The sequence below is a fragment of the Lates calcarifer genome, linkage group LG4 (genome assembly GCF_001640805.2).
Source record: "Lates calcarifer isolate ASB-BC8 linkage group LG4, TLL_Latcal_v3, whole genome shotgun sequence".
Classification (NCBI taxonomy): domain Eukaryota; kingdom Metazoa; phylum Chordata; class Actinopteri; family Centropomidae; genus Lates; species Lates calcarifer.
The window spans coordinates 14,197,578-14,221,621 of NC_066836.1; the positions used below are offsets into that span (position 1 = coordinate 14,197,578).

Below are 24,044 nucleotides of genomic sequence, written 5' to 3' on the forward strand. Positions count from 1 at the left end.
ACACGATTTACACATATTCACAGACAGGAAAACGCTGTATATTATAGTACATGTCAGTGCATACATTAATTATCCTCAGAGGACATGTGGTGCTGGCAGCGTAGTCACTTCACACCCACACACGTCCTGGTGAGAGACACAAGCAGGCATAAATTAATCAGGGTGATGACACTGTGGTACAGCATGAGGCCTAATTGTTCTGACCCTGATAAAGAGCATAGATTTAACTGGGCTAGTGTTGAATAACATAGACCTAGAAGTGCACCTTCATGTAGTGATATATACTGACATACAACAGACAGGGGGCCTGTGTGGTACCTGTGACACTGTAGTAAAATATCTCTTGGCAACTGAATGTATTTTATGAATGTCAAAAGGAAACACACAATATTGAATTTCTCTAGAAAGGAAATGCAGTTAAATTTAGGCTACTGCAAGATGTGAATGGGGGTTGCTTTGAAAAGGTTTAACAAGGCATAGGCCCTTTTTTGAGCTATACTATACCATACTCTGCTTCATTATAAGATGTTTGAGTACAGTAAGAGGCTGATTTATTGGTGGGAAACTACAAAGTTATGGTAAATACTTTTGGACAGGTGTAAGAATTAGAAACAATTGTAAAAACCCCTTTGACACTTTGTTTAACAGTGTGCTTAACAAACCATTAACAATTGACAACTACAACTACTGAAGCACAAATAGTTTGGCTTGATGAAGTGTGAAGCTTTTTGATAATGAAAAGGCATGAGAAACTAATCTTATCCCTGACCATCTAAAATGTGCTTATCGGAAACATGTTTCCCTCTGTAGTCATGTGATAGCTCTGAGGATTTCCACTGAACCAGTCATTTAAAAGTGTCATCATGAATGATAACAGTGGAGTAAAATACCTTAAGAATTTTTGTGTACTGTTATCTCATCAAATCACGCAGGTTACAGTGAAGTGATATTGAATCAAATTATTGTTTCAGTTGTATAATGAGGTGAGCATGTCATGTGGTTGAGCAGATGCTGGCCTATCATCTGCATTCTTGTTTATCATCACCTGTCTAGGTAGTTAACACTAAACCTTTGGAAGACAGGTTATGTTTTTGATCATTTTATCACACTTCCTTCTTCCAGGGAACAAAACTACAGAGAGATGATAATGCCCTGAGTGAGCTCCTGAGCACCACCGTCGATTATGCAGAATAACGGCCCTTGGTGGCCGTTTTGTTGAAGTGCAAAGCTAACACTCCACTGTTTAGCCTACTTGTCCACCTCGAGATTTAGCAATTTAACCAAACACGAGTGTGTAAGATTAATACAGCATAACGCAAAGGATGTGCTCTCACTGAATTAAAACACAAGCCTCACAAAGAAACGTTGCTCCACAGCACAGGGCAGCCCCGTAAGTCTGCATTTCAAACGGATTGAGTCGGTGTCTACGAATGTGTGCTAACGTTAGCTAATTTAGCAAACATGGATAGCGGTTGCTAACGTGACAGTGTTGCCGGCTGCACGGACGACAAGCACGGATTTCTCCAACGCAGACGCCGTGAGAGATAATACGGTGGTGAAACATTTGCGTTTTTTGGTCAAACTAGATAGGTTGAAGGTTGAAAATAATGGGCTAAGAGTTGGAAGCCACATGCTAGCTTGTACACGGCTAACCTGCTGCTAGCTCGTCAGCGCTTAAGTTGGCTGTAACCTGACAGCTTCTACGCTAGCCGGCTAACTCGATGCTAAGTATAATCACAACTGGTCATAGGAGCAAAGATATATTCGCTAATATCGTCTATTTTATACTCTTTTATACAGACAGCCATGTCGGGAGTTAAGAGGAAAATAGAGGGCAATGATCCCGACTACGAGGACATTTCGCTGGTCCAAAATAGCAAGAGAAACAAAGCAGCTGAACATAATGGTAAGTTCATGCTCTGAACCCCGGGCCAGTACACCTGTTTTACATGTTGTGACAGTTAACAACCAACAGTATTCAGTTGTTCCCGTGTCTTTTAATACATGTTTAACCTTTCTTTCTATATTAACAGCCCGAGAAGCAGCAATACAGAAGATCGAAACCATCATTAGAGAGCAGTTTTCTTTGGAGATGAAGAGCAAAGAGCATGAGATAGATGTGATAAGTCAGGTATCTGGATCATACGAGAAGAGTGTCCCTTTTTCCTATTCAGTCAACTACATTTAATTTGTGTTAAATCCATATGTATGATCAAAACTGTGTTGATATCTGGTGTAAATCATGACATTGTATGTTTCCATTGTTAAACAGAGTGTTTTCATTCATCACATTTCATTGTTTTGCAGCGACTCAATGAAGCCAGGAGGATGATGGACAAGCTAAGGGCATGCATAGTTGCCAATTACTATGCCAATGCAGGGATGTCAAAGCTCCCAGAGGTAAATTTCCATTTCCTTGGGTTCTCTTTATTCATACTTGGCTGTCATCTGGTTTAAGGCTTGATAACAACAACAACAACCGACACTGTGTCCTCTGTGTCCTAGCATGCCTCTAAGAGTGACCCTGCAGTGTTGAACCATCCAGCCATCCGCCGGTTCCTGGAGTCCCCATCCCGTTCCTCTTCGCCTCTCAACCAGGGCTCTGAAACTCCGTCTCTGGCCCAATCAGAGTCTGAGTCCCTCTCTCAACAAGGAGAGGGAGCTGAGAAGGATGTAGAGGGAACATGGAGAGAGGACCGCAGCAGGCAGGAGCGCAGGCCTGGACGTAATACAGGCAAAGTACGTTCAACTGACGGAGATGACAGGGTTATTGGTTATTTGATGAATGTGAGGTAGGGATCAGCATCAGTCTTGCGTCTTTTTATCTTTCATCATGCCTGCTGTGTTCTCCATTATTTGTCCCAGGACACTTTTGGTGTGCCGTCTGTAGGAGCAGACCAGAGGATAACCTACCACACTACTGGAGATGAAGCCTCTAGACTGTATGCAAAGAAGACAATCGTAGTGGGGAATGTTTCCAAGTATGTAACCAAACTAAGAACACTCACTCTGTCATCTCTCTGACTCAGTATGTTGTAGCACAGGCCTTTCCAGTGTAGAGGTAAAGAGCCTCTCAGGAGCCACACAACCATAACGTCAAAGTCTCTGAGAACTTCAGACGTGGTATTTGGCAAATCTGCCGATGCTCCAAATGTACCTTTGTTAAAAACAGTGAACTAGCCGGGTGTTTTGACTTAGCTTTTCAGAAAGGAACTGAAAAGTTGGGGATTAAGTAAAACCCATGAATGATTTATAAATCATAAATTAGCATCAGCTTTTGGCAGCCAAATTTATTTTACCATTCAATGCAAAGCATCAGATGAACTGCACAATTTAGGGATGGCCATTTTGATTTTAAGTTGCTGCTCCTCAGAAACAGGTATGTGTCTCCCCCAGAAGTTTTGTACTTGTTCACACTGTGTTTTCAAAGCCAAGCCTGCCAATTGAATTTGTCTTGTGCATGACTGTGCACTGAAGAACTGAGCCAGAATTCAGTTATGCTACAAGCCCAGTCTTGATGAAGGTTGAAAATACCTTTTTACCTCATTTGTTTCCCCCTGGGCCTCAATTGATCCACATAACTGACAGTTCCTTGAGACTTTCTGGTTCAGTGTAACACAAAGCACATGTTAATTCTTGGAAGCCTGACTAACGAGGCCCATGTATCTCGTGCACACTAAATCTCTTGGAGGGTTAAATGTGACAGACACTTCTCGTGTGCCACAGTGCAGAGTTGTACATAATAAGAAGGTCTAAACCTGGCACAACAGTTATAGGCAGCTAATAGAAGATGACTGGGATTTGATGAAATTAAATTCACCCAGACTGCCAACTAATATATAATTTAATGTGCCTAATTCTCTTTCGGCTTCTTTGTAAAACTCCTAATATGAATTTTTGCTGTGACCCATGCTCTCTGTTTTCCCTTAATCCTTTGTTCTTCGTCCTTTTCCACTTCAGAGAGTTCCAGCTCCTTTCTTCCTCACCTGCCTGTCACCTGTCCTTGTTTGCCACTTGTATAGCATTTAAGTCCTCTTTTTAGATGATTTTAAACAACCTAATCCCTATGCATTATCCCTCATGTTTACTGAGGCTAATTCTTTACTCCCTCTGGCTGTTTTTCCTCTGTCTCTTACCCTCAGGTACATTCCCCCTGATAAGCGGGAAGAGAATGACCAATCTACCCATAAGTGGATGGTGTACGTCAGAGGCTCGAGGAGGGAACCCAGCATAGACCATTTTGTGAAGAAAGTCTGGTTCTTCTTGCATCCCAGCTATAAACCCAATGACCTAGTGGAAGTCAGGTTTGTGCCGATCTGTTTTTCTGCATATTTTAGAGACAGACAGTGTGTGTGTGTGTGTAAGCACTCCTCAGTCATGTACACGTTTTCTGATATAGGCAGGGCTCCTTTCTTGTTGTAAAGATTAGCGCTTGGGTGCCGTTTTATGTGGTTACCTGCCTCAGGCAACAACAGAAGTTAGAGAGACACGGGCAAACTTGTTCCAATAAGGTCTGCATTCACGTTGTGTTGCCCATAGACACAATGTTTACTTCTAACCTTACATTATTATTCTAGGTCAGTAGTTTGCCCTACCTCTTTCCATGCTCCACTTGCCAAACTGAAGGAAGTAAGGAAACAGTTTTGGATAATAGCACCTGGATGCGTAAGAGAGACTCTCTTGATCATCAGCTGACGTTTAATTCAGGACAACTTTTAACTGTGAAGTGCAAAAACACTCTGCTGATAATCACATTGTGTTGCACAGACCCACCAGTAAACAGACTATTATGAAAATCCCTAACCCTTTAATAAACAGTGCCCCCTTGTGGATATATGCTGATGCAGGTTATCCAGCCCAGTCCCCATCAATCATTGCTCAAAGTAAAAAACAATATTTGTCTCTCTGAGTGATACTTCCCCCCAGCCAAGTCTTGCCCATGGTTAGTATTTATACAAATGAAGATCTAAAGTATTTATTATGCTAATTGTACACACACTTCATTAGGTGGGGTCTGTGACGTCATCTGCTAATGAGTCAGACTGGAAGTCAACATCAACATGACTAATACTGGGTGCACCCTAATCATACACACAGTGTAGTCTTTAAGAAAAACATGTCTTTAAGGGCTTGCCTTGGCCCAAAGCGCTGAGGTGTGGAGATGATGAGTGCAACCCAGTTCATTTAGGGATTTATCTAGAGGGAGCAGAACGTTTGTGGCCTTGAGTTTTGTGGTTAAAATGTCTACTTTCTATCCTCTAAAAGCAGCAAAAGGATTTAAGTTTGCCCATAGCTTCTGAATAAATGATCTCTTTCATCAGTCAGCAATCCTTAGCTGTAGCCTCCTGGCTGTTTCAGCTGACAAGGCGCTCACGTTGCTGTAGCAGCCACTCATAAGCCCCCCCCCCCCGACTGAAGTCTTCATTCCCAGTGAACCCCACTCAGGCCCAGTGCTCTCTGATGACTCGACACACAGCCTGAATGTAGATGAAGGGATGACTGGAAGTGAGGAAAAACAAATGCGTCACTCACTGGGTATTCTTGAATAGACACACAATATGCATCTACGTACACATGCCCTTGAAAATACAGGCCGTCAGATTAGTGTCTGTTGCATGGGGAGAAAAAAAAATTTGAGCTTCAAAGGGGGAGAAGATGAAAGACTTTCAAATCATTGATTTTTAGAGATTTTTAACTGAGTTTGTGTCAGAATCCAGGTTGGGGGCTTTGAATTTCTTTTTTTTTTTTTTTTTTTTTTACTAACTCATTGTAATGCATCCTCTATAGATTTCTTTCCTCCAGATTTGTATTTTAATGATGTTACATAAGGCTTTTTGAATGTGTCTGTTCTCAGTGAGCCTCCCTTTCATTTAACACGTCGTGGTTGGGGTGAGTTTCCTGTGAGGATCCAGATCCACTTCAAAGACCCTCGCAACAAACGTATTGACATCATCCACCAGCTAAAGGTCAGACCACATCATAGACGAGCTAGTTTCTTTCTTCAGACCGGGACACAGTATTTTTCCATATGCAGTTTGATTCAGTCCTATACAGACATTCTAATGTTTCAATTATGTCCTTTATAATGTATAATGACATCTGTGCTGCCACTCTGGAAATTCCAAATAAGACACTAGTACTCATAAGTTTGGTGACCTGTGTAATCGGTGTGGACACATTATGAGATCGTTAATGACAGGATACAGACAAACAGAGCTGAAATAACAAAGAACCAAATTTAAGGCAACACATCTAGTTTAGGGACATTGGCAAAGTAGTGCACTGCAGCAGGTGTGTTGTGTAGTACAGGTAGATTATAAAACCTCATGAGATTTTATGGTAATTTTATGATTATTGTTATGATGAAGTATTTAAAATTTATAAGACTTTGCAGTTGTAACAGTGATTATAACTCATAAATCCACTGCTGTGTCAGCTATACACCATAAAAGCTCATTTTCAATGCTCTTTTGCTTTCCTACAGCTGGACAGAACATACACTGGGCTGCAGACACTGGGGGCTGAAACTGTAAGTTATAAATGTTCACTCTGTTTCCCGCAATGACTCGCTCTCAGAGCTTTACTCTGACGATGAGCTATATTTGTTCCAGGTGGTTGATGTGGAGCTCCATAGGAACTCTCTTGGGGAGGACTACATCCCTCAGCCCTCTTCTTCCAAGGTGATTCACAGAGCCGCCAGCCCCATGTCGGCCACCTCCCTGGCCCAAAGTTACGGACGCTCCAGTTCGCCCATGTCGCATGATCCCAGTGTAGACAAAGGTATGCCAACAGAAACATTTAGTCTTTTAAACGTGATCATGAAAAAGCACATTTACATTTTAGTGATTAAAGGTACCCTTTGGAGTTTGGTACCTGTCATGTTTGTATTGTTCATGCGCACGTTGACCCACAGGCACACATAAGTAAAAAGGTGGTACAATACGCAGTCCTGCTGCTGGTTTTGTGCTGTTGCTCTGGACTTGGCAAAGAAACATAGCATTACACCAGCAAAGGCAGAGATGAAGATGACTGCTGGCAGTAAACATGGATGTAAACAATGCATTTAAAATGTTTCAAAATTTGGCTCCGCAAATGTTTTATAATTAAGGAATGCATTCAGGATTCAGTGTTTGTTTAGCCTCAAGGATACACACAATTTGATTTGGTTAGAGTGTGAACATTATTTTGTGCACAAGAAAACTCCACAGAGTACCTTGATAAACTAGTATTTCTTGAAGCATAAGCAGAATTCTCATTTACAGAACCAGTCAGTTTATAGGGGCATTCTGTAGGCAGTTAACTCAGAAATGTTATATGTAAACTCTAAAACAATGAAGAAAAATGTATTAAGTCGGTTTCTGTTGAAGCAGCATTTGTATGACCTGAAGCACAGTGGCAAGAGTTTGCTTTGCACAGAAAGTGTCAGTTTGCTCCCATCAGCTGTTGCTCATTTTCTTCCCCCAAACCAAATTGGTTTGTCTAAATTCAAGAATTAGACGCATAATATGCCTTCATCTGTAACTTTGTGACAGAATGCACATCTTAACTAAACATGATGTTGAAATATACTCTTCCACTTCTTCCCAGGTTTCATCAAAGCAGAGATGGGGAGATTTGCAGGGGGCCATAGCTCAGGCCTCGCCGCCGGTGAACGGACCCCAACCCGACCCAAAGCTGGTGACAGGATCACGCTTGGATCCCATGGCAACTCCGCCTTCCAGCCTATCACAGCAAGCTGTAAGATTGTTCCCCAAGGACAGCCACCCAGTCCCGCTGAGTCTCCCGGGAAGTCATTCCAACCAATTACAATGAGCTGCAAAATAGTTTCAGGTAACTTTCCATCTAGTGGCTCTAAAAGAATTTTCATCGCTTTTCATACCAATTTCTTCATAAATAAGAAATTGGATTTTGTCAGTCACATTATAGAAGTTAAAGTTACACATTCTTTTGTTTGACTTGTTAAAAAAAATATATATACATTTTTAAAAAGTATGAAAAAAAAATGCAGGTAAAATACAAACACCATTGAGAAATACAGACAACAAACACCTGCCTCTATGTTAGAACTTTGTTAGAGTTTTATTATTCATTTGACTGATTTTTTGTGTCTTATATTTTCCACACCCTCTGGTATTGATGCTCATGCTTCATTTTGTCTAATTATTTAAAATGCAGTCATAGTTCATAATATGCTGTATTGCTCCGGAGTTTTAATAGCCTGTGTACTTCCTCCTCCACAGGGTCTCCAATCTCCACCCCGAGCCACTCCCCACTGCCTCGCACACCCACCACCTCCACCCCTGTCCACAGCAAGCAGAGCTCTTCGTCGGTGCTCAACAACCCTTATATCATAGTGGACAAGCCAGGCCAGGTGATCGGCATGGCTTCCTCGTCCTCCACCTCCACAGGTACGCATCACCCACTCAGTGTCAAAGTGCTGCTTGAAATCGGAAGTGGACCTGCAGCGAAATCGAGAAGCAGTGTCTGAGCCGCCCACATAGAATATAAAAATGGCTGTGGAGAATGTACTTTATAGCAGAACTGAAGATGAACAATACCCTACAGACTCCCTCTTCCTCACGCTCTTTCTCTCTTTCTGCATTTTTGCACATTTTTCTCGCTTGTCCTCTTTTACCTCCTTATCTAGCTCTTTGTGCTCCTTCCCGTCTGTCCTTTTTTTTTCCTACATCTCCCACTGTCCTACGGTTTCTCTTTTGTCCCCATTTTGCACTCATGAGGTATGACGTGTGGTGAGACAGCAGGGTGGTTGCTGGATCCAAGGTTACCATGGTGACTGAGCTGCTGTGTTTCATGGCCAGATTAAGTGGATGAGACCCCACACTCACATCAAGTGTTTTGTGTGTTAGTGTGGATATTACCCCGTGAACAAGGTGTGCAATTATCTGCAAAGATGATAGTTCATTGCCCGATGAGGCAAGCATACACTTAACGTGTGTGTCACCCCATTACGGAGCAGAGTCATCTTACATCACCGAGGCTGTTGTATTTACTTCCTCACAACATCAGCGTCAATTCATCTTGCACTTAGGAGCTCTTTCCCTTAGATTGCTCACTCTCGCTCGCCCACTCAGCCACTCCCACACTTCCTCCACAAACGCACAGCTCAACCAGAACTGGTAGCAGGGCTGGAGTGCTATTAAGCCATGTTTTTATCAAGCTGGATGAGGTTGATGTAGGTGTTGTGGCTGACTCATCAGTCCTGGGATAAAACAAATTTTAATGAAGTAGGTGAGGAGCGAAACTTTAGCAGTGCTTACCTTCAGCACCCAGAATGACCTCGATACCTGTGGAAATAATGGCAGGGACTGCAGTGAGCCATCATCCATACAGTCACCTATTCCATGACTTATTGTGTGTGTGTGTGTGTGTGTTTGTGTGTACATTACTCCACAGGGAGCCCCTCAGCCAAACAATCTGCTGCTCAAGGCGCTCGCTCTCCAGCCCCTAAAGTTCACACCGGCACCTTCCTCTCCTCAGGGGTGAAGGTGAGTCAATAGTCTTCATGGTCTCAGCCTATAGAATGAAATGAAATTAGCTAAAACATCTCTTTTAACTAATCTCTCCCCTCCTGCTGTGGAGGTAGTCTCTCCCTGTAGTATCTGTATCTTTAACAAAGCAGTGTGATATTAATAGTAGGCCAGGGTGCTATCTTCAGCAGATGTGAGTGCCTTGGCAAGCTTTTTAAATGGGACATCACTCTGAAGATGGGAGGTTGTGCGGGGAGCTTTGCAGAGAGAATTGCACGGTTCTGTTTCACTCAGAGTGTCAATACCCCGCTGTAAAATCCTCCCACTCCCACATGCTCATCATCCCATCACCATCCACAAAGAATGAGATATGATTTCTTTTAGAACTTCTGTTTAATCATAGCGGTGCTCTCACTGGCTCAGATTCTACAGTTTTCGCTGCCGGTATCTGCTGTAGTACGAAAGGCCAGGGCAGATAGGGACAGATGGGGAATATAAAAACATCTCCTTGATAAATAAATGATGATGCTGATTTTCAAAAATCTGTTCTAAGCAACAAATCTTTTCTGGTTGCTTTGCTGTATCCTGTTGAAAAAGAAAAATGGGATCTTAATTCACAGTAATTCAAAGTGTTTCATTGTAATCTTTTTTTTGTTTGTTTGTTTTTTTTTTTTAGTTTAAAATTTATACCAAATATTTGCAGTATCTACAACCTGTTGTGGTTCCAAAGCCTTGGGGCCTTCCTTTTACAATCCCTCCCTCCATGTGCACTCACTTCTTGTGCAGGTTATTATCAAGCAAGAGCCAGGGGAAGTTTCAACACAGCAGCAGCAGATGGTTTCCACAGTAACCAGCCAGCAGCAACCTGCGGCTACAGCAGCCCACCAGTTTGTCGCAGTGAAGGGAGGTCACATGATCTCTGTGTCGGCCCAGAAACAGGCAGGAGGGGCCGCAGGGGCCGCAACTGGCAAGGTCAGTCTCTGTTGCCTAAACCCATACACATGGAAGCAGATCAGTGATTTACATGTTAATTGTGTTGTCGAAAGTTAACATTATTCAACAGGTAAATTTGGCACCTCTGTTATTTCTAGATGTTAGGTATTCCTGTCAGCTCAACGCTCCAGTCCGCAGTCAAACAGGTGGCTATCAGCAGTGGACAGATTCTGGTCGCCAAGGGCAACCCCTCCGTCTCCAAGGTGATGGGCGGGAAGCAAGTTTTGGCTCAGGGAGTTGCTAAAGCCATTGTCAGTGGAGCCAGTGGCATCTCTGGTCAACAAGCTGCTGCCAAGGCAGCTGGTGGTTCAGGTGGCAAGAGTGGAGGTCAGAGTTCACACATTAGATTTCTGTTATTGTCTAGTCACGTATTTTCATCAATAAATATCTTTTTCTGATGAGTGTTATGAAGCAGTACGCTACCTACAGCTTGTACCAAAATCTCATTTGAAATCAATTATATTTCAAACAAGCCAAGAAAACAATGAGATCCATTTTCCTATTCCAAACCTTGCGATGCAATCTCATAAAAAGTGAAGAATTGATTTTTCTGTCTGTCTTGTCTATAGTGATGGCCACTCTTCAGCTGCCAGCCAACAACCTGGCCAACCTGGCCAATTTGCCTCCAGGCACCAAGCTCTACCTGACCACCAACAGCAAGAACCCGTCAGGGAAGGGAAAGCTGCTTCTCATCCCACAGGGAGCTATCCTCCGAGCCTCCAGTGCAAGTAAGACGTGTTGCTTCCTGTATTAATCCTTTTAAATACAGAACTTAGTGTCAGTGAATAGTCATTTAGCAAAAACATCGCGTCTTCATTCTGTTTTCATTCATATTCTTTGACAGACATTTGCCAAGCTCTCTGAATTTTTTAGGTTTTAAGACCAGTAAAAGAGTTTCTTTGAGTGTTAGCAGTTTTTAAAATGTCTTTTTCACATGAAAGCACATAACTTGAGCCAGCAGACAGCTCATTTAGGTTAGGGTTGGTATTACTGGACATTTGAACGGGCTGATATACTTAAGCTGACATGACATGGACAGATGGGTAAAAACTTACTAGCTTAGCAAAATAAAAGGCTACAAACAACCCTGTAACACATAAGATTCTCATTTAATTCAAGGAAACACTGTGTGAATACATAAATATCAAGCTCTCAAATACAATACAACCTCCACTTTAAAAATGTAGTTTCCAGGAAAAGAAAATAATTGTCTCCAGTTTGGGCCTGCTTGGTAATTTGAAGTCTGGGAATAGTTTGGATTCTCCCTGCACACACAACACATTATTTCTAAGCAGACATGTAATATCATCTATAGCTAGCTGTTAAAAATATATTTTTCCGCTTTCTGTGTCTCTTACATGGAAGTCTGGATATGTAGCTTTATGAACTGTTTTGATACTAACTTACTTACAGTATACTTGACTGTGTAGGTAGCTCAGTATCAGGGCTTAGCCGCCTAGTTAAAAGCCTTTTTCCCGGACATTGTCCTCCATGCCTTGAGTTACGGGCAGCTATATTAAAAATATTGTTGCTCTTGGCTCATCATAAAGTTTTTGAAAAGAAACCTACTTCCAAAGTGACTCTACAACTTGAGGCACATTGGTGGCAGTTACAGATTATGGCTGCTGCACTACCTCCTGGACAGTGAGTCAGTCATAGTCATCTGTTTCTTTCATTCAGTATTTAATGTGTTCTCCAAGCTAAAATCCCTCACGCAGCACACTTCCTGTCATATTGCAGTGAGATTAAAGAGATTTAGCAGCATTTCATATTTTATCTTAAGTATAAATTTCACAACAGTAAACCAACTTTATTCCATCTAGCTCTGCTTCAGAGTCGTTTATCATAAATACACTTTTACTTGTTTGATATTTCTCATATTAATGAATTGAAGATTATCTGTGTTTTGGGATAAAGAACAGGATTGTTTATCAGATTTGAGACTGATGTGTAAATGGCTGTCTGTAATTTAGGTCAGCAGTCCCAGAGCAGCTCGTCAGCAGGCGCTGGGGGCTCTCAGACCTCCTCCTCCTCCTCCTCGTCCTCTTCAAGCAGTCTGCCTTCCAACCTCTCGTACACGTCCTATATCCTAAAGCAGACCCCACAGGTGGGTAGAAATGCATTTATGCTATAATACAAAGTGTGGATACAGGTATACTCTGGTATAAAGATAAGCACTTTGATGTCCTTTGTGTTGTTGTGGTGCAAATGGTTTTTCTTAGTGGAGCTCAGATTTTGATATTCTAGTAGAGGTTGAGCCTGGTGTGTTCCTAATTAGACACCTTCATTATAACATCATTGATCCTGCAGTCAGCTTTAGAACAGTGCTGCCTGTGCATTTAGCCAACAGCATTTAATGAAGTTGTCTGCAGAGGTTTCCACCTAGGTTTAAAGTAAGGATCCGGGCCATGTTTCCTAATAAAGATCAGTCTTTAAGGTTAAAAGTGTTTAAAACGCTCGTATTTATTGCCTATATATCTCCCTAAATAGCTAGAGCGTTAGAGCACGTACACACAAACACACACAGATTCTCCATTTAAGAGTTAAACTGTGTCTTTTTTTTAACATATCTGAATTTAGACCATGACAATTCCACTGACTTTGAATTTAGTCATAGTAGTATTTTGTTGGAAGGTTACCCCATCCTTAACCCTGTTTGTCTATTTTTCCCAGGGTACATTTTTGGTTGGTCAGCCAGCACAGGGTTCAGGGAAGCAGGGGGGTTCCAGTTCGGCAGGTCAAGCATCATCATCATCTCCAGCAGCTGTTACCCAGCAGGCCATCCGTGTAACAGCTGGACAGAAGGCAGCCATTCTGGCTCAGGTCGGTATGGGGGACTTGTCCGAGGGCAAGACATTACTGTATCCTGTTTGACTTGTGGAAGCTGCTGTAGTCACTGAATTGTTAACTGGTTTGTTTTTGTCCCTATATCTCACACCAACACCTTGGTTTGATACAGTTAAGAGCTACAAGCAGCATCTGTTATTAACTGACTAGTCTATGGGGTAATAATCACTAAGGATCAGTAAAATGATCAGTACAGTTTAAAGATGTCTGCACTTCAGTCCCTGGCTGTCTTTTCTTCTCTTCTCACTGAAATATCCTTTTTATCCCTTTGACTTGATTCTTTCTTATTGCCACACACCGTCTTTACAATATCTGTGTCTGCCAACTTTTTTAGCTTTGGCAGTATGTGACCACATTATGCTTCCAGTTTGATACTACATTCATATTTAATCTCAGGGTTGACGAACTAAACTGATTGTTGAATGATTTGTTTGCATGAAAGCACATTGGTTAGTATTGTATCCATGAACAGGGTAAAGTCACTTTGATGTGGCAGGGGCACATTAGTCTTGTGTAGGTGTCCTAAACTTAGCTGTCATACAGTTTCAATGGGTTCTATGAGTGTTTCCTAATATGTCAGATTAGACTGAATGATGATGCTTTTGGCAGAGATCAGAGCAGCGATTTTAGCTAAATTCATGTCTGTCCAAAAATGCTGTCCTTGAAATCTCTGTGCCAGTAAATTTGCTGAATTGAGTTGAATTAAAAAGTGTAATCACTGTATGCTGTTAATGTAGTCTGCAACATTTCAGAAAGTTGTCTTAGAATTGTTTCATGCAGATGTTTGAAAACAATATTGTGCACATGCAACACAAAAACAGTATATTTGAGTGTAGTCAATATGTATGCTTGTTCTATCCAGTGAGTGAGTGAGTGAGTGAGTGGTCCAAGCAACAGCTGGTGTTGGCCTAACTCACCCATGCGCTGCTGGGTTGGAGGTGGATGAGTCCCCTCATGCAGTTTAATCTGTCTCATTTTATATAACAGCACAGTAGCTGTTTAATTTCTAAACACTTTGCGCTTCCTGAAAATATGTTGTGGCTGTAGTTTACTGTGTGTTGTGATGGATGATTTGTGTTGTGGTTTTCAGTGAACATGCTGAAACAAGTTCACTGTAGGAAAAGGTTGAATTGTGTGGGTTTGTCAGAGTCTGGAGAGAAAGTTCACTTTAAATTTTGTATTGATTTATCATTACCCTCCTCAGCAGCTCTTTGTGTGGATTGTTGTGTCATAAAAGTTTTTTTTCTGTGATACACAGGTAGTAGGCGGCTCCCAGGGTGCACAGGTGAAGTTGTCGGATGGCTCTGTTAAGACGGTGACAGCGGCTGGCCACTTGTCCAAGCCGGGGACGACCACATTGAGGATGACAGGCGGAGTCATCACTGCTGCTAGCTCCACCCCCAGCTCTGGCAGTGCTGCAGCAGCAGGCAGCCAACAACAGGTGAGTTCCACAGTCCTCATATTTTTCTGTTTTATTCTACCTGACAGCTGTTCTCGTTTAGAAGTAATGTCAAAACATCCATTAAAAATTGATTTGAAGGTTGTTGTTTTTTTGTTTTTTTTTATGGTTGAAGATTCCTTTGTTTTCAAGTCCCCCAGATTTCCTAACTAGTTAAATATCCACCAAATCCACATTAATATAAAATATTTAATCCAGTATTTCCTAATCACCAAATAATTCATTTGACTGATATTTTTGTGATTTGAGGATTTTCATGGTGAAATGAAGTATAAACTTTAGTACAGTGGCTATATGTAACAAGCAGATGGATATGTTTGTATAAAGAGTAATTTTCGTTGATTTATATTTTTGTGCAACTGGGATAAATGTTCTATTGATGCAGCATTTACCACTGCAGTATGAATACATGGAAAATGGGAGTGATCCAGTGTGAGTGCAGCAGCAAAGTCAGCTGTGTATTTGTCAAAGAGAGCAGAGAGTGTGAAGAGCCCTAAGCAGTCCATCAGCAGTGGTCTGGGTTTGGGTGATTACAGCTTCAGAGTCAGTGGCCTCATTAACTTGAAAAATGGAAACACACAAAAAGACTTCTTAGAGGCTCAAACGCGCAAAAACAAATATGTATACAGTATGTAACAAACTGAGAAAAATAATCAACGCTCTGGCGATGTTTATGTTAACACAAAAGAGGGACTCAACACTGCTTTTCCTATGTTTGGAAAACTGCTCTTTCAGGACTGTTAATTCAATTAAGAGAACTCTCCACGAGAGAAACTGACTCCTTTGTCTTTGAGAATTCCATAAAACCAGTGACCTGATCGGCGCAGCTCACTCTTCGGAGTTGCATGACACTGGAAAACAAATGTGAACACAGCAGATAAAAGACAGTTAACACTAACTTTAAACTGCAACCGCAGTGGATTTAATTTCCCAGCACAGCACTCCCTTCCTTGCTAATAAACACGTGTATTTTTAAATGGATTCTCACATCAGTCATTGCCATATCATTTGCACATTCACTCTCGAGTAACTGCAAAGGGTGGTGAAATGTGTCACCCTATGAAATGTTTTTTTTCCACACCTTGTCTTATAAAGTATTTATAATTGTGTAAATGGAAATTGTTACCCAAATAAATTTAAAGCTTTCAAATGCATTTACAAAATCAAGATCACAACATCACTGTAATTTGGCGGTGTTGTTTTATGGAAACATGGTCTGTTCAATCTTTGGATGACTTTACTGACACAGACATTGAAAGACTGCAAAATGTTCCTGTTTACTTCCCAATTAACAGCTGTGTTTCTGTGCCCTCCATGCAGGCTGCTGAAGGTGGGAAGTCTGCCTCTCAGCACCACTCGCTCCTGGTGGCAGCCAACCAAGCAGCAGTAATCAGTGCAGCTAAGAGCGCCAGTGCCGCTGCCAGTGGTGGCCTGTCGAAGACGGCCGTGGCCACTTTGGTCAAGGGCGCTGGCAATTCTGCTGCTATGACAAAGAATGCAGCGGGTTCAGCTGGGGCCGTGGCAACGGTTGCCAAAGGCATTGCCAATATGCCTGTCATTGGCATGTCCAAGGGTGCAGGGGTGGGAGCTGTGGTGGGTGCACCCAAAAGCAGCGGAACGTCATTGGTCTCTACAGCCTCATTAGTCAGCGGGATGGCAGCTGGAGGAGGGAAGACTGGTGCAACTCTCTCAGGTAGGTAGAGAGAAACCACACACTGCAGTAATCACCTGGTTTTTAATGTGTGTGCAAGTTCAATTATTTGAATAAATACATTGCTCGCTGTATTGAATGCATTATGTTTTGTCCAGGTATGCTGAAGATCCACTCTGGAGGTTCCAGCTCTCAGCAGACAGTCTTAACCATCCCTGCCAACCAGCTCAAACAGCTGGGTGTTGGCACTGGGTCTGGAGGGCTGCAGACCATACTCATGCCTGTTGGGAAAGGTAAGGTCTTTTATGAAAGACAACAAGTTTACATTCCAGATAGGAAAAACTGGGTGCTCAACATCAGAATGATCACCTATCACAGTAACTTAACAGAAGTAGCAGTGGTATTTGAATAAAACATGAAGCTGCATGTGCTTCCTGTCTTACAACAAATTTCTGAAGAACAAATGTTGAGATAAAGCAAGTTATTCTTCCAAATGTTCTCTCAAATTAGGTTAGGAGTGTAAGAATAAAGTAGCAAGCAGCAGCTTTATTTGGTTTTGTCGTTCTGAAGTGAGTTTTTTTTTTATACATCTGACTACATAGTGTAATTTGAGACAGACACTCAAACACACCATAGATTCTTCTCCCTCTGTAGCAGACAGCTCCTGTAAGACCCATCTTCCTCCCTTCTCATTTTTCATCTAATTGTGGGACGTATTTTCCTAATGCCCCACTGATCCATCCTGAGTGTGTGTTCTCTTCTCTGTATAGTCGTGTCTAAAGGCCCAGTCTCCACTACTCCCTCCTCCTCCTCCTCCTCTTCCACCACCACCACCCCTGGAGCAGCTGGAGCTGGAGCCTCCCCAAGTCCTGCCATCCAGGCCTCCCCCTCCCTTGCCCTGCCTCTGGCACAAGGTGAGAGGGGTCCATCCCCACTCCACCCACTCTCCTCTCATCCTCTCATCCCTTCCCTCTTTTATTCCCAACCTCCATTTTTTTCCATTGTGTTGCAGTTAGGGTTGGGTATCATTTTAATTTTTTTTGATACCAGCAGCATGACACAAAAACCCTTTTATTGTAATTTACCAACATATTTTAAGATTAATCTCAAATGCACCACATTTAATACAAAGAAGTATCAGAACTTAAATTATCTGTCAGTATGTGATTATAGAGAATCTTATACAGTATATATTTGTCACCAATATTCAGTGAGTTGCAGCTTACAGACTACTTTGGTAGGCCCTCATTGTATTGAGGTTTAATACCCATCTCAGACAGAGTAGATCACTGTACCTTCTTCTCATCACTGTCTTCTCTCTGTTCATATCAGACTCATAGTGTGAGGTTAATGAAACAAATCTTTCTCTGTCTCTGCTGCAACAGTGAAGACAGAGCCAGGTGCAGGCACAGCTGTCACAGCTGGTCCATCACCCCCTGTGACTGCCCCTGTCCCCACCTCTGTCCACGTTGCCTCCGCAGCTACCACCGTCAAGCAGGAACAGGGGGCTGATAACTCTACGCAGCATGACCTCATCAAGTAAGTGTGAAAACAAGTCACGATGCTACTTTCACTTACAGTGGATAATTAATGCCCAGAAGGACAGATGATTTATTGCTTGTTTAGAGAAAAAGTGCGAGTGCAGAAACAGATTTTTCTCTGCACCTGGAATTGACACTGAGTCATCACTGAGTGCAACAGCTTTTTTTAATCTATTTATTTTACTACTTACGTGTTAACATCCATTTTTAACTCGCTAAACTAATTTCTCTGTGAAGACTGGTGGAGCTTCATTTATTAAAGCTATCACATACCCTACTGAAATATTAATGGAGGGTTTTAAGAACGTTTTCTCTTCCTGGCTGCTGTTGCCATGAATATTCTCTTGCACTTGACACTTGTGATTGCCTTCTCCTCAGCACTGAGCACATAGAGACCATGATGCAGCTGCTGACAGCTGTAGTGAAGAAGTTCCCTCTGATTGTGCCAGAGAAGAGTAAGTGAGCTTGCCTTCCTTTGGCTGTGCTTAAAAAGCGACTCCATATATAAAAAGACAGACTTGAGATCTAATAAACTGCATTTTGTCTGTTGTTTGTTTGTTTAGCTGAAGACTCGCATCCATTCTGTGCCTCGTCAACAGAACAGTATTATTCCTGGACTATTGGCAAGCGCAGAGCATCAGAGGTGACTTTCTCTTTTGTTTGCGTGCCTGATGAAATGAGCGTTTTAATCGAATTTAATTCCATATAGTCTCAGAACCATTGAAGTCCTGCAGGGGCATTGAAAATGAACAAAATTATTTTGTTGGGAAAAATAGAAAGAGTCAAAATATCTTCAAGAAATCATGCAAATATTTTAATACACCTAACACTCTTGGGAAACATTATTTCCTGTGTCTTTGCTGTGGTTCAGTGAGAGAACACGTGGTAGCTTGTTTTCCCAGGATTAGATGTTATATTGAAGACATTTAGCTGCTCTGTATGCAGAGCAGTTTCCCTCAATAAAAGTTTCACTCTGTTGATATCTCAGAATGACAGCACCCACTCAGTAGCTCTCACCCTCCAGGTTTGCAGGGTGAGGGCGTTTATAATGTCAGTGATGCATTGTTTGCAGTTTTGTCGTCCGCATAATCTGCCTCGGTGCTCCGCCCTGACTCAGCAAGCTTTCTGACCGCCTCATGTCTTCCTATCTGTCTGGTCAGATGTGTATCTCTCTGCCCGGTTGTCTCCTCTCATCTCTTCGTAATGGGTTCATCAATAGCTCATATGGACCAGCCCATGTTTTAGCTGTCTGCTCTCTTTCTGTATGACTATAAAAGAGATGAGAACAGACATAGATATTGATATCTACAGGTCACTAATTTACTTAGGGGGCAGGCGACTCAAAGCACATCATCATACAGTATGAAGACAGGGGAAGATAGGCTACAAGGTACTGTAAACTGGACTGGATAGATTGTATGTGCCCAAATTTATACACATCAAGTCTTAGCAAAATGTTAACCTGTCTCAGTCTACAGATTTTAGGGCTTAATCCTAATGTACAGTTTAACACGATCAGTTCTTGAATGTTTTTGTGTAGCTTCAGCGAGCGGTGGCAGTGAAGCGGGTTGTCCAGGACGTGTTGGACCGCTCGCCCCGCCTGCAGGCCCTCACCCCACCAAAGACCAGAGAGGTGGTGCAGTGGTGCCGGCAGAGGGGGTACACGCCACCCGACCCCGAGCCCCAACGCAAGAATGACGACGAGTCTATCGAAGACATCCTCACACAGATAGATAACGAGCCTGGTGAGTTTTCTGCGAGTCAGTGTTTTTGGTGCAGAACTTCTGAGAGAGGATCATTTAGTTTGGCTTGTTTTTAGCGATTTCACAGTCTGCTCTTCTCTGGATCAATATTTTCTCCTCAGAGTTGCATGTGTGGGTGTAGTGCTTCTGCAGTTACCAGTTGGTCCAGTGATACGTTTGCAGTCCAGTTGTGTGTGAAGGCGGCCAGTGTGCAGCCTCAGTGTTTTTGTTCAGCTGTGTTGTTGTATTTACAGGCAGATCGCATTAATTCTGTCTTTTGTCTCTAAAGGGTGAGAGAGGAGGCTGCTCAGCTCAGTGAGTCACACGCTCGCCTGAGCCAGATGAAATGATAATCTGTGTTTGTGCTCCCCTTGTCTCTCCTTGTACAAATATCTTGATTTGTAATTGTCAGGTTGTTGAAGTGATAAAATTAGCCAATATTTTACTAAAGCAGTCTATGACGGCTTTGCTAAAAACACACAGCCAAACATAAGGAATGTGCAGGCTGGGTGAAATACCGAAGCAGCCGATTATGCTGCAGCTTGTGAAATGTACATGTGCATGTGTCTGCAGAGTGCCCGTTAACCCTGAGCAGCTGCGACGAGCTGGTGTTGCGGCTAGAGCAGATGCAAGCTCTGCTCAAGACCGAACCAGAGGAGGCAGACGACGAAATAGTCGACATCGTCACCGTGACTCCGCCCTGCCAGAAACTAAAGGTCAAAGAAGAGGAGCAAGAAGCTGACACGGAGCCCAAGTTCTTCCTGGGCCCCTGCATGTCGGCCCAGTTTGTCAGTGAAACAGCTCAGCAGGTCAGGCGCCTCTCTTGGGGTTTTGGAAGAAGAAATACATGCCGCCTGAATTTTAACTACTAGAAGCTTGCACCACTTTTTGTACATTTTATATTATGTGTTGACTCCTGTGTGTCTCTCAGATCGGGGTGACCTTCCAGCCGGTCGAGGTGGAGAAGAATGTGTTCGCTCCAGTAGTCGAAGCCATGGTTCTGAAGGTCGGTCACTTTACAGGCCAGAACGGGGAAGAAAAAAAAAGTTGGCTATTTACACTAGCTCATCATTACCTCCACACACCCTTGACTCGAATGATGAATTTACAGTATATATGAGATGTACTCCCTCACAGCATTGCGTATTTCACCTTGTACTGTATGAGAGAGTGGGTTTCTTTGTGACTAATGATGAGTGTGTGTGTGTGTGTGTGTCTGTGCTGCAGGCTACAGAACAGTTTGCCAGTGACATCCTGAGAGAAGCTCTGGCTGGGGCCTACGCCAAATCCCCTCAGAACAGGTCAGCCTCTGTTTTTTTTCCCCCCTCTCCCTCACTCTAACATGCAACCTGCTTAGTGCTCCATTATTCACTTCATGTGTTATACTGTATCTAGGGCTTGTCCAGACCAGTTTACTCCTTTTATTAACAAGAACCAAAAAAATTGTATAGAATACACTGTGCTACTGAACTACTCCAAGTTAAATTAAGTTACAGCCATTTTACCAACACAGCAGTGTGTGTTTTGTGCTCTGTAATAACTCTGCAACGTAACATCTGCCATCTTTATGACCAGCTTACCTAAACATTTGCATGTAGAAACCAAGGAGTTGCATCTTTTAAGCTTTGCTTAGACATCAGTAAATTCTCCTGTGCTTGCCTGCTGAGTATTTTGTGTGTGTGTTTTGTGCCATTTATGTTATGTAATAACAGCAGTGATGAACTGAAATAACAGACCTCTGAGTGCATTGATTCAGAGCTGAAGCTTCAACAAAGCATTCGATAACAAACAGTCATAAATATTCTGAAGCCAACTACTGATGTCCCAGGCAGTCTGAAACATATTTCCCTGTGTGTGTTGAGTCATGCTCAAAATCCTAATTTGGGTACATTGGGGTTTGCAGGGCTCCCAGAGAGATCACAGCCATGAACATCCACCAGGCAGTCAGTAGCATCCCCACCTGTGACTTCCTCACCAACACACACATGGGTTACCTGACTAAGGACAACTGAGGAGAACAAGACTGACACTGGCTGGCAACTGACACCTCCAGAGACCTGAGGACTGTCTGAACCACTGGTTATGACAGTGAGACTGTGCTCTTTGAGCTGACAGCTCCACTGTGTGAATATTCACACCTGGATGTAGCCTGGATGTTGCCTCAGGTCGTGCAGTTATAACTAATGTACTGTATTCATTAACTTGATCATAGAAGGGCTCAGCTTGCTTCTCACGGCAGCAGCACAGCAGCAGAATAACAAATGTTTCTAATACTGTGGGTATATTGCAACATTTTAGTCCTAATATATCGAGAGAAACGGCATTGTGGGACTCGTGTTATTCGATTTTTAGGGGCTGTTGCTCTCTCGCTTACCTCATAACAAGATTATTTTAACGATGAAGTGTTTCCTGCCAGACAGCCAGCCAGTCATTGGGGAAATGAAGCCTGAGTGACTTACAGGGCTAAATAACAACATGAGACAGCTGTCCCCGCCGTCATTCTTCATCCTGCTGTCACATGCCCTGAACTGGGAACAAGATTCAGTTTACCAGCAGACGTTAACCACAGATTTACAGCAAGCTGGAAACACTAACAAACGTTTCCATCAGTCACATTGATAGTAATGTCCGGTGGGTACTTTGGGAAAAGCAAAGAGGGATTCTTCCAAAAGTGTCATTGCCGTGGCAACCGATGATCTGTAATGGCGAGCATCCTTCAGTATATTTCTGTATTACCTGGCAGAGGTACATACAAATACAGTAATGATACAAACATGCAGGACGTGACTGTCTTCTCTCTTCAGAAGAGACTCATGTTTCATATTTTAAAGACGCAGACTGATGTCACAGTTCCCATGTGAAGATACAGGTAGTAGTTTAATGAACAAATCATTCTGTCATTATGATTTCAAGACCCCAGTCTCAATATTTATCTTCTCTCCTTCATGAACCACCTTTGATATTCTGTTGAAGTGCTTTTAAGTGTTCAGTTTAACAACCATAATGTATCTCATCATGTAATGTACACAGTGTATATGACCAATATGAAATAGATGGTGTTTTCAAATCCTGTTTTATTTTTGTATCTAATATCAACAGCAATGCCCTAACAGTGGTTTGTGTGTATGTGTTTGAATGTGTGTGAGTTAATGAATTTGACGGTAAGTGAGTGTGTGCGTTTTGTTTGGCTGGTTCTGCTGGTAATTCTGTTTAATGTGGAGCTTTGCATTTTGTTAATGTGTGGATGATTGGATGAGTGGAAGTGTTTGGACTGAGTGCTTGTGAAGCCTGTTTAACCAAACTAGTGTAGAAAAAACCCAAACACTGTATTTTCATGTTTCAGTGCAAACCAAAAATATAATCAATATTCTTGTAATAAACCAAGATAAATTATGGTTGAATTGTTTCTTGAAAACTGGATTTGTGTTCAACATGTTTTTTGTTTGTGTTTATCAAAAAAAACAAAAACACACACACACAAAAAACAAAAAAACAACCAGGATAAATTGTGGACAAAGACCTGAAAAATCACTTGACTAATCAGGGATAGTGTTGTAGGCAACACTATCACAAAAACATGTTATCACTTAATCTTTAGTGGTATGTGGTCATGCAGATGGCTCTGGTTTTAGTTGGCTAGGTTTTAAGAAATCTTTGTCTGAGACCCCAATGCAGCTGAGGTGGAGACTAATATTTCTGTCTTTCCAGGAACAGCTACCTCATCCTGCTACTTTAGATAATCCTCAGGTCTCAGCTTCCACTGGAGCTACTGTGTACAAAAGAAATCGTCCCTGTGAAAACAGAGCGAGACTAGCTCTTTCCCTCTGCTTTCAGTCTTTAAGCCAAGCTGAGCTGGGCACCTCTTGGCTTTTGTGACATACTGAAGGCACAGACATGAGAGTGGTATCAATATTCTCATCTATTTCTTGGAAAGAAAGCAAATAAGCATATTTACCAAAATCTTTCCCATAAACCACTCCTTTAAATTTCAACTGTTAAACAACAACGACAGATTCCATTCACCTCCACTGTCTTTGTTCCAGGCAGAAATCTCAAACCTTATCAGATAAAATAAAAGCTATCAGCATGGCTAAGTACCACTAGCGTTAAGTGACAAAATATTAGTAGTGTAGCATTACTATCTGGTTATTGCCTTAGTTACACTAGTCAACTTGGTTTCAACTCAAACTGTAAAAAAAAGACTGAATTTTGAAGATCTTCTTTCACATTAGCTGACCTTTGGAATAATAGCAGTTAATTGCAATTACTACTGTATTCATACAGTACTAATACAACCCAGAACAGTGTGGTGCATTAAAAAAC

At 42.2% G+C, this 24,044-nt stretch overlaps 1 protein-coding gene across 3 annotated transcripts; it reads left to right on the top strand.

Annotated features, from left to right (window-relative positions):
* Positions 1 to 1,161: 1,161 nt before the first annotated feature.
* Positions 1,162 to 23,122, top strand: yeats2 (YEATS domain containing 2). 3 transcript variants are annotated; one of them, XM_018676823.2, is made up of 30 exons: positions 1,163 to 1,552; positions 1,801 to 1,906; positions 2,034 to 2,131; positions 2,308 to 2,400; positions 2,506 to 2,739; positions 2,866 to 2,981; positions 4,143 to 4,304; positions 5,855 to 5,966; positions 6,485 to 6,529; positions 6,612 to 6,780; positions 7,588 to 7,830; positions 8,241 to 8,408; positions 9,415 to 9,506; positions 10,275 to 10,460; positions 10,580 to 10,808; positions 11,051 to 11,209; positions 12,455 to 12,588; positions 13,155 to 13,304; positions 14,587 to 14,769; positions 16,108 to 16,480; positions 16,597 to 16,731; positions 17,209 to 17,352; positions 17,824 to 17,977; positions 18,358 to 18,434; positions 18,543 to 18,622; positions 19,520 to 19,724; positions 20,295 to 20,530; positions 20,653 to 20,727; positions 20,949 to 21,022; positions 21,625 to 23,122. In XM_018676823.2, the coding sequence occupies exons 2-30, from the start codon at positions 1,807 to 1,809 to the stop codon at positions 21,731 to 21,733; spliced, it is 4,335 nt and encodes a 1,444-aa protein (XP_018532339.1). In that variant the 5' UTR covers positions 1,163 to 1,552; positions 1,801 to 1,806; the 3' UTR covers positions 21,734 to 23,122. The 3 variants fall into 3 exon arrangements, with proteins under 3 accessions (XP_018532341.1, XP_018532339.1, XP_018532340.1); XM_018676824.2 differs by having other exon boundaries at positions 1,163 to 1,390; XM_018676825.2 differs by lacking the exon at positions 17,209 to 17,352 and having other exon boundaries at positions 1,162 to 1,552.
* Positions 23,123 to 24,044: the final 922 nt, after the last annotated feature.